Genomic DNA, 10,595 nt, shown 5'->3' with positions numbered 1-10,595 from the left:
TTTGGAAATCACTGCACAATGGTTACATTCCCCAGGTGGCGCCTCACCACCTGGTGTGGAACAGATATGTCACCACCAGAGTCCCTTCCATGTTTAAACAAATGAACAAAAAAAAAAATTCAAATGTAAAATGCTCTCTTTTTAATTACTAAATTAAGAAAGTTAAACAATTTAAAAATGCAAAGTCACAAATAAATCATAACAAAAAAGGAATTAAGACTTCAGAGTTGCTACTCAGTATTAAAAACTCAATAGAAATAGGCTTTTTTGATTTGTTGTTGTTAAACATGTAATTCAAGGTTGGTACAAACAGCAACTAAAAATGTAATACTTTTTTTGTGTGCATCCCCATGAAATGTCAAGTAGTGCATAGTTATTCCACTGGAGAACTCTCGGACACACAGAAAGTCATTTCATTAGCAGTACAGGACATTGAAACACTTAGTTTACAATGGGAAATGCACAGCCCCCACCCTCACCTTCCTGGAAGTTTTAGTTGCATGAGAAAGTTTAGCAGGTTGCCATGACTACAATGCTATGGGTTTTAGACCATTTAAATGTGGTTACAAGATTTATTAAATAAAAAAAGTTTGAAACATTTCAGCATTCATATTTTTATACAAGAAGTTTGCGTGGTATCCATCTTCCAGTTCCCTTCGTAGTAGTTTGGCCGTTGGTTGGCTTAAATATGCCCACTTTTAAGTTTCAAGAACAAATCGCAGTTAAGTCGAAGCAAATATTGGAAACAGGCTTTATGAATTCAGCTTGGGGGCTGCTGAAAAGAGTCAACCTAACAGCCATCTGTAGGTATAGTCATGAATCAAAAAAGTGCAATCCAAATTAAAAAAAAAATTCATGCTTTGAAAAAGCCAAAAATGAGGCCACTGGTTTTTCAGAATAACATCAGTGCTTTTCTACTGATTTTGCAGTAAAATCCTCACTCTGGGTCCTGAAGCTTGTGGTCCAGGTTGGCCATGGTCTCCACGTTAGCACCCACATGGTGTATGTACAGGGACATATATATTATATGTATTCATATTTGTAAAAAAGGAAAAAAAAACCAAACACCTGTCCTGATTGGTTTTTGTTAAAACATGAAAAAAAATTTTATTGTTTTAGACAAAGAGGCCACTTTTGGAAAATAATACTTTTTTTTAGTTGAATCAGGTGAAGACAGTTAAAATCACATAGGATTTGCATTTTTAAAAAAGGAAAGCACTGGGATTGTTGGCACTGGAGTAACTATTTACACTGAACAGAGGTTTGGCCTTTTACGTAACATCGATACAATGCATTTTCCAAAGTCTGAGAAATAACAAGGTCTGTCTCGTATGCTTCACAGAGGAGGTTCGGATTTGGGGACACGTGTCATTAATGAGGGCCATGGAAGTTCGTCAGCTTCAGAGTCACATGCAATCTGATCCTGGACGGTTCTGGCTGCCCCAGCAGCTGGCTACGGATGGAAAGCTAATGGGGAGGGGCGGAGCCTCTGGGACTGGCCTCTCTGCTGACCCCTGTCTCACAGGTTTTCGCCCGGCTGATACTGGGGCTCTGTGGCCGTGAAGTAGTCTTCCAGGAAGCCCTGTAAGTACTCGAAAGTGGGCCGTTCTTCGGGGTCCTTTTTCCAGCAGTGGATCATGAGCTCGTGCAGAGAGATGGGGCAGTCCTGCGGGCAGGGCATCCTGTAGCCGCGCTCCACCTGCTCCAGCACCTCCCGGTTGTTCATGCCTGCAAAGACAGGGGCAGTGAGCGCGGGCACCTGCGGGCCCCAGCCCTGCCCCTCCCCCTTTTTCTATTTTGAGCCTGCACGTGAAACCGTGCCGAGCTCCCCACCTCACGCAGGGTGGGACCCTGCCTTTAACCGGACAGCACAGCACTCAGAAATAAAAAAGGAACGCACTACTCGTACACACAAAAACCCAGATGATGAACCTCATAAGTGTTATAAGTGAAAGAAGCCAGACACAAAAGGTAACATACCTTATGATCTCATTTCTATGAAATTCTAGAAAAGGCAAACCTTCAGTGATAGAAAGCAGATCAGTGATTGCCAGGAGGAGGGGCAGGGAGTGCCTGCAGAGGGGCCCTGGGTGAGCTGAGGGGTGATGGAAATGCTCTCCATCAGGACTTAGCAAACTAGTCCTGTAAAGGCCAGAGAGTAAATCAGGCTTTGTGGGTTGTGTGTGTGTGTGTGTGTGTGTGTGTGTGTATTTAACTCTTTAAAAATGTACATAACAAAAACAGGGTGGAGCTGTATTTGGTCCCCGGACAGCATTTGGCCTATAACCTGCATATGGTGGTGTGATTGCTTATGTTTGTCAAACTAACTGTATTCTTAAAATTGTTGAATTCTATTGTATGTAAAACTACATTCCAATCAAGATGACAAAGAAATAGGGATGAAGCAGACCAAAAAAAAAGCCCATGGAGTGAAAACACACTGTTTCTTGTGTATAGCATCTATAAGCTCCATTTACAAAGCTCACAATTAGCTTTCCTCCTGCCTGGGCAAGCTTTGGTGCCCCATTGTCCGAGATCTGCCATCATGCCACACTGGGCACTGTCTGACCCAGTGACCCGGGGGTTTGGTGACGCTGACGGGGAGACAGGGTGTCTCCAGGGCCAGTGTTTCCCGATTACCTCGGACAGGCCATCTATCATTTGAGACCTCTGTGACCCTCTGGGTTGCTGCCTCGGGGAACACCAGGCTGCCCAGGGCTCGCAGGAGGCTTCGGAGAGACTGCTGACTCTCTGGGGAAAGCAGCCCCCCTGCCTTTTTGACAGAACAGGAAATACCACACTTGGGGTGAGGCGAATGCCCCCACTCCGTTCCCAATCACCGCCAGGCACCGTTCTCTCATTTTCCTTCCCTTTTGTGTCGTATCACGTTCTGCCATCGCCTGCCAAGCCCTTGTATGTTTTGGCTGCTCCTTGGCCCTGAGCCTGTAATCTGGACTCCTCCCCAACTTTTGACCCTGATAATTGACAAAAGCAAGAACTGAATTTTAAGCCATACAGAAACTTAGATTTCTTCCCTGTCTCTCAGGGGCATAACCATCAGGACAGAGCGTGTGCATGCAGCAGCTCCCTTAATTCTGGAGGGGCTGGCAGCCCTCAGCAGGGTCCTGAGCCTGTCCAGAGGAGCTGGGCCCCGTGCACAGCTCTGCCTCCCTGCGGAGGCGACACCCAGACTTCGGGATCTGTTGCCAATTCTCTTTGTTTTGTTGTTACTGTTGGAGCTGGTTTATCCTGGCTCCTGTGGCTGCCAACCACAGCCCTGTCAGTCACATGCTTGTCCAATGCTTTTAGGGTGCTTTCTTATTCTGCCACTCCAATTTCTTGAGGTGATAAAATCCACATGTTATTTCCACTGTACTGAAGTAGGCCTTCACTTTAATTATTGTAACATAACCTCCCTCACATTTCGGGGTGACCCTTACTTTAGTGAGAGAGGTTCTGTGAATGAATCTGGGTACCCTGTCCCCACATCCTGCCAGACTTCACAGATGCCCCCTTTTGTTGGATGTTTGGTCAGCTCAGTGGCTAATTAGCATAATTAGCTCCAATTGCTGAAATTCACTTGAAAACTCAGATGGGGCGGGGAGCTGGAGCAAGGGGAGGAGCCTGGAGCAGCAGGGTGCAGGGCCAGCATTTCCTTACCCACAACTCACAAACCCAACCGGCTCTGGAAACCCGAAGTTCTGGTAACTAACTCACTTGGCAGCAAAACTGATCTGAACTGACTTCATTGGGACATAAAACCTGGCCTGATAGGAGGCTGTTTAGTGCTTTTCTGTATTCACAGGTATTGCTGCAGAAGGAAGATGTTTGAATACAGAGTGCTGCCTAGACTCTCGTAGGGTGTTATATAATGTATGGTCTGCGCACTGTATGGGCTTTAAAAAAAGTCTCATTCTGGAAGCACATCCAGTCCCAAGGGTTTCTGCTGGGAAGTCCTGGCAGGAGTGACAGCAGCCTGGAAAGGTTAGAAAGACAGTGTAATGGCATATCTGGACTGGCATTCTCCAGAGCGTTTCCTTTGTCTGTCAGTACAGTCCTTGGTTTCATAGTATCTCAGAAGCCACATGGCCTGACCTGCAGAAGTCGCCCTGTTCCACCCTTGCCAGGAGCCGGAGGGACTGGAGGAAAGACCAGCAGAAGGTGAACCTCTGAGGCCTGACAGGCCTTCTGAAGGTAGTTACAGCCCCACCCCTCCCCACCCCCACGCCTCCTAGTGCTGTATTCTGGCACTGAGACCGTCCAGCATGGCACCACTGAGTTTAATTGGCCATTCAATTGCTCTGTGGAGCTTATGTCAGTAAATGTTTCATTTCATTAAAAATAACACTACTGAAATAGAAAGATTTCATGTATTTTTTAAAAACTCTAAATTCAATCTCCACCAACAGAAAGTTTAATTGATCACTTGGATCAGGCCTATTTTTCCAGTGCTCGGTCCAACCCTGGGACACAGTACACACAGCAACTTGACCCTCAGCATGGAGCATCTCCTGAGGCAGCCTGCTCCCCGGGGACGTGGCCAGGGGACGAGCAGTAACCTGGCAGGACACTGCCGGCCCCACACTGCCAGCTCCGGGGCACACTCCTCCCACTTATCCTTCTCTCCTTTCTCTTCTTGGGCCTTCTCTCCGTAGGCCTCGCAAAGCAGAGAGCATATGTCACCAATTCCATGCACTGGGCCAAACAGAACCCACTAATGGCAGCTTTGCCAAAGAAGTGGGGATGAGACAATGTACTTGGCTGACAATGGAGATCTGATTGGGGCTGGCTCATTTCCAACCATCCCCCAGGCAGCATCCACACAGCTGACCTGTGGCCCTGGCGCCTCCACTGCAGGCCTTTGCAACAGTAACTGCACAACCACGGGATGCCCACTTAGAAGGCTTAGGCTAGTTGCTACTTGACAAAAAATAGCCAGTTTAAGTGGACTGTGTTCATATTTAAAACACAGCATGAGAATACAGCTATAAGAACTTTGAAAAATCTTACTTATTTCAAGAATTTTTTTAGCCAAAATGGATTTTACTCTGCATACTACTTTAAGATGAGCGTATTTCATTTTCCTGTTTTAGATGGTTTCATATTTTTGTTACAAAGAGAACTGTTATTTCTCCTCTTTTAGCCACTTTCCCTGAGACGTTGGCTTTGCTGGTGCCTGGAGTGAAGGGCAGGGCCTGGGAAGGAATGTGCAGGGGCTCGAGTGCCGGGTGGTCAGAGCCGGCGGGACACAGGGACACAGGAGAAAAGCATCCTTTCATCGCACTTTTCTAAGTGACGAAGCGGACAGTGAGGCAGGAGGGTTGCTTGGGGATGATTTTCTTTTTTGCCTTTTTCAGTGGGAAGAATGCCAGGGGAGAAATAGAAAAGATAGAACCTTTAAAACACGGTGTGTGGGCGCACTTTTGGGACACGCTCATCAGTAGTGGGGGTCCCCAGGTTCCCGAGTGGGAACTGCGACAGAGATCACTGCTCAGCAGGGGGGTGGTCTCCGCCAGCCCCTGGTGCTGACCATGGCAGGTGCCATACTCACAAAGTGTGTCCAGGTTCCCACCCTCCACGTCCATCAGAGAAGGGGCGAGGGCCTGGCTGCCGGCAGCACAGACACCCTGCCCCTTTCCCCAACGCTGCCCGCCTGGGCCCCGCTGCGGCACCTGGCCTCCTGCTGCGCACTGGAGTCGGCCAGGAGAGTGGGGCGCTTCCCTGTCCCTCTTCCCCACATTCCCCGGGGCCTCCTGTCACCTTGGATGTTGTTAGGCCTTCAAACGTGGTCAGATGGCATCATTTCCCACTGGGCTGCCCAAAACACTGCAGCCGACTCTCCAGCCAAGTGGACTGTGCTCACTTCCCGCCATTATGATTCTATTATCCCTTCTAAATCCTGTCCTGGCTTCCTCTCGGTTTCCGACTGCATGTTGTTTCCAACTCCCACTTTCCAACCCTTCCTGCGTTCTGGTTGCCAGCAGGGTCTGTTTCCACGGGTGTGTGTTTCTTTCCCTTCTTCCCTTTTGGTTTCCCCCCCTTTTAAATTTCCCTATTCCTCCTCTTTGAGCTACATATGAACTCCGTAGTGCCTCCTCCTTTTCCTTTTAGATTCTTTAGGGAAGAAAACCCCTCATTTTCATGGGCAGAGCCACTTTGCTACTTCCAACTGCATCTCTCACTGTGTCTCACTAGGTGACTTGACCTCCCTGGCCTCAGTTTCTCCATCTATCAACAAAACACCTCAACATTCACTGTGCCTTCAGCTGTTCGGAAAAAATATCTCATATGAATGTTTTGCTTTACACGTTCCCTTTTTGTGCAGCTTCCTGATATGGGTCTTGGAGGGGCCGCCTCCGCACAGTCTGGGACCTTGAAGTGTTATCTGTTCAAGTCTGCACTTGGATGTGACTGTGGGCTGCAAGAGCCTGGACCTCTGTGCCATGCAAATACCTGAGCACGGCGACAATGGGAATGACGTTCAGGCCATCAGACACCCAGGTTACATCTGAAAACTGAGCTCCGTGTTCCGAGGAGATGACCTGCTGAGCACAGGCTTCCGTCAGAGGCTGCCTGGCTTCGCGGCATGACCCTGTGGAAGGCCCTCTGTCTGCTGTCTGTTGAGCCTGCCGTGTGGAACCGGGAGGGGGAAGCAGGACTAAGGCTGTGTTGCTTGCTCAGCACGAGCACCTGCTAGCACATCACTGTAGGCTCTGGTTGTTGTACGGGATAACAAGCAGGGTGCCAAGTTAGGTTTTGGTGTTGGACAAAGGACACATTTTGGGCAGACAGATGCTGATTGAAGAATAGAGATGACAATAAAGGAGTGACCCTGAGAAGGCACATGCTGACAAGCTTTGCTTCTCTTTCCCTGCCTTACCAGATCACCCCAGGGCAGCTATTCTATTAAACCCACTGGACTGTTAAGTACAGAAAGGACAGGTGCCGTAATGCACAAAGGTTGTGTAAGGTAGACAACACAGCATCATAAAGACCTCCTTGTCCAGAGGAGAAGTGAGAAAGACCATGAAGTGCCAGGAGGAATGCCAGGGAAATGCAGGGCTGGGAGTGGGGAGCAGCAGACAGGACAGAGCACAGGACAGAGTGGAAAGCCCTTCTTTGCTGCTGCCTCCTCGCCTGCACTGTGCTCCTCCCCCTCCTCCTCTCACCAGCACACAGGCCCCAGGAACCTCATTGGGGGAGGTGGCCACATGACTCCTGGGCATCGGCAGGATGTCCTCTCTCAGGGACCAGGTGAGCTGAACGGAGAAGCCCTGGGGGCTGTGAATGGGCAGAGAAGGCAAGGGACACAACAGTCTTGACTAAGATCTGAGGTTCTAGCCTGCTTCCTATTCTCCTGGCTGGTGGGTCCTAACCTCCTCCTACCCCAAGAAAAAGCTGCTCCTATAGGCATGCTGGGCACAGCAGGAGCAGGAGTACGGGCCACAATGCTGGGCTGCTGAGCACAGCTCAGGGCTCTGGAGCATGAGTGTGGCCGAGGGAGGACAGGGCAGGACTTCGGATTCTTAAGGAAGGTGCTACAGTCTCACTGATTTCCCTGGCTTCTGTAAGTCGTCATCAAGTGACTCAGCCCGTGCAGCAGTCAGGCAGCTGCCACTCGTTAAAAGATTTGAAAGTGCTTCAAATGCTTGACAAATGTGATGTGTTTGAAGGAATGTTCCAGCTTCGCCAGATCCTGCCAAATGCACAGGCAGCTGTTGGGTTGAGAGCCAGCGTCCTGGATGGCAGGGCCAGTCTGCCTGGAATGGTGGCTGGAACACAGTGTATGCGCTCACTACAGGGTCCATCTCCCCACACAACTCTGAGGACAGCGTCTATCTCACGCCTGAGAAAATACACGCTGTATTTATGTGTGGGATGATAGAACAGAGCTGAGACTGGCCGAATTAAAAAATCTTGTTTCAAAAACCGCATAGGCATGATCTTTTTTATTCCCTGTAGTATCCATCCATCCACCCACCCACCCACCCACCCACCCACACATTCATCCGTCCACCACTCACATTTGTTCAGTCCACCACGGGACAGATACTGTGCTGGGCACTGGGAACACATAAAAGCAGCCCCCCCTTCAATTGCTCAGAGGTACTGGGAAGTACACACCTAGGGGCTTCAACAGAGAAGCAAGCAGAGGGACAACCCATTCGACCTGGACATGGAGAAGGCTACACAAAGGAGGTGATGTTTTTGTGTGGGGCTTGGAAGAGTCTGAGGCAGACGGTGAAGCTGAGAAGAGGAACTTCATATTCAAGAGTGATCTCTTGGTGTGAAGGGTGGAGGTGTGGTAGGAGAAAATCGTAAGTCAGACCTTGTCACTCTCCCACACAAAGTCCCTCAGTGCCTCCCCATATCACTAAGAATAAAAGCAAAAGTCCTGAAAATGACCCAGGAATCCCTATCTTATGTGCCCCGAGGCCTTCAGACTTCCTGCTCCCTCTGCTCCCGCCACACTGGCCACCTTGCAGTTCTTCAGGGCCTTGTGTCCAGTCCCCTGGGAAGGAGGGCTTCTCCCCAGATCTCCACCTGGCTTGCACCTTGCTTCCTTCAGGTCTTTAACTCAGATACCACCTTCCCGGTGAGGCCCTCCTTGCCACTCTTTCCTGATACCCTCTATCCCCTTCCCTGTTTAATTTTCTCCCTACCTATTACCACTAGCCACTACCGAATGTATTTGGCTTATTTACCTTTGTTTATTGTTTGTCTCTTCCAAGAAGAATAAAAGTTCACGAGAGTAGGAGTTTTTGTCCATGGGTTCACTGCTGAACTCCTGGTGCAAAACTAAGGCTTCTGGTTTATTTGGAAGATAAAGGGAAGCCATGGATGTTTTTAACTAAGAGAGGAGGATAACTGGGTCTGTTTTCTAGAACAGTAACTGTTGGTGACAATGACAGAACGGTGGTGGTGGGGGAGGGGGTGGGGGAGACTGGAAGCAGGAAGTTCCATGAGGAGGTCACTGCATGAGGGGATGACAGCTTGACATGGGGCAGTGGCAGTGGAGGGAAAGAACAAAATATCGTAAGGTGAAATGACAGGGTAAAATGCATAATGCTGATTTTATGCATCAACACCAGAAAACTACTTTTTGCGTTTGCATTTCTCATATACAACAATCCATCAGTACAAAATCAGCTCTAACCTTGATGCAAAGAATGGTTCTGAACCTTGGCTGGCAGAAAGCAAGCTGGACTGCTATGCTGAGAATGTATTCAGGTCAGGCTGCTACTAGGAAATTTGTAAGACGGAGCTGGTTTTTGTCACAAATCTTGCAAGCAACCTTCCTGTCTGATGTGGCTCCTCCCTGTTCCTCTCAGTGTCACATTTCAGTTATTTATTTATTTATTTATTTGGCTTTAAGGCTCTCAATCAATTTGAGCTTGTCCTTCTCCCCTTCCTTTTAATCCACTCCTTTTACAAAACTTGCTAACTAACCAAGCAATCCAATGTTTTACAAAGGTATGTCTCCTCATACCTTTTGCCCTTCATGTGGCCACATCTTACATACTCCATTCTAAGTTCCTTCTCTGATTCTTACTTTGGGCCTTCTTTCATGCTGGGCGAAGATGCCTGGAAAGCTTTAAAAACCCATTTATAAGTCATAGCCCCTCCCCTGACCTCCATCCTCACCTAACAGCCAAGTACCTTTTCTCTGTGTGAAGGTAACACAAGGCCATTCTCAGGTATGAAAGGACTCAGAAAAGTGTACCGCCACCAACCTTTCTTGAAGAAAGAATGACTTGAGAACACACTCTAGCCAACTGAGCAGGTACTATGCGGAGACCGAGGAATGGAATCATGGTGGACAGGGACTGGGAGTCTGGCTGGGTACCACCCACAGGCAGGAGGACTCGGTGCAGCAGAGAACGCCTGCCAGCAGCACACACTCGGCCACCCCAACAAACAGCAATGCAGAGAGGAAGGGCCTTCCTCCCACAGTGACATCTGGATGAAGCTAATGAAACTGTCTGTTCCTTAAGAACTGCTCTCCTTCATTAAGGTAATGATCCTATAATTGGAATCCTTCTGCAAAAGCCTCTCCCTCAAGAAGAGTCTACTGTGAGGTTCAGAGTCCAATTAAATCTGATTAGAGCCATGTTATAAAACAAAAACAAGAAGCACCATGTAGAGGACCGGGCCTGGGAACAAGTTTCTGTGGCTTTCTGAGGGTGAGGGGCAGCCTATGTGCTTCCCCGCCCCGGGGCCGTGCAAGAGGCCCCTCAGGATGGACTCAGTCAGCCGTTCCAGCTCTTCGCCTTGCAGCCCTCTTCCCAGACTCTTCTCCAGCAGCTCCTGAACTGGCACCTCCTCCCAGGCCTCCGCGCCTCTCCACATGCCCACCCTTCTCTGGGACTCTTCTCCTTCTTCGACTCGACTGGAGGAGGGAGCCCTATTTGCCTTCTTCTATGTGAAGCCTCCCAGACACAGCCCCCTCTCTCTGCTACCCTCGCAGTCAGGTAGTTATCAAAGCCCCTTGCGTATCAGCAGCTGCTCATCCTATGTAGCTGTGCATAACAGAGTGGGCTTAGTTCTCATGTCAAACTGCTCTGCCATCCTCACAGGATGAGGAGTGAAGGGTC

The 10,595-nt window shown here is 48.9% G+C and overlaps 1 protein-coding gene across 7 annotated transcripts in view; it reads right to left on the bottom strand.

Moving 5' to 3' along the window:
• Positions 1-552: 552 nt before the first annotated feature.
• FYN (FYN proto-oncogene, Src family tyrosine kinase) overlaps positions 553-10,595 on the bottom strand; it is a 213,330-nt gene continuing 203,287 nt past the window's right edge. For all 7 annotated transcript variants that reach the window (XM_036318356.1, XM_036318357.1, XM_036318354.1 and 4 more), the window contains one exon: positions 553-1,728. In XM_036318356.1, the coding sequence (XP_036174249.1) occupies positions 1,520-1,728 (209 nt within the window). In that variant the 3' untranslated portion in view covers positions 553-1,519. The remainder of the gene's footprint in view (positions 1,729-10,595) is intronic.

Source organism: Myotis myotis, unplaced genomic scaffold (genome assembly GCF_014108235.1).
Source record: "Myotis myotis isolate mMyoMyo1 unplaced genomic scaffold, mMyoMyo1.p scaffold_m19_p_7, whole genome shotgun sequence".
NCBI lineage: Eukaryota > Metazoa > Chordata > Mammalia > Chiroptera > Vespertilionidae > Myotis > Myotis myotis.
The sequence above is the reverse complement of the archived record's forward strand: the minus strand, read 5'-3'. Positions and strand labels throughout refer to the sequence as shown.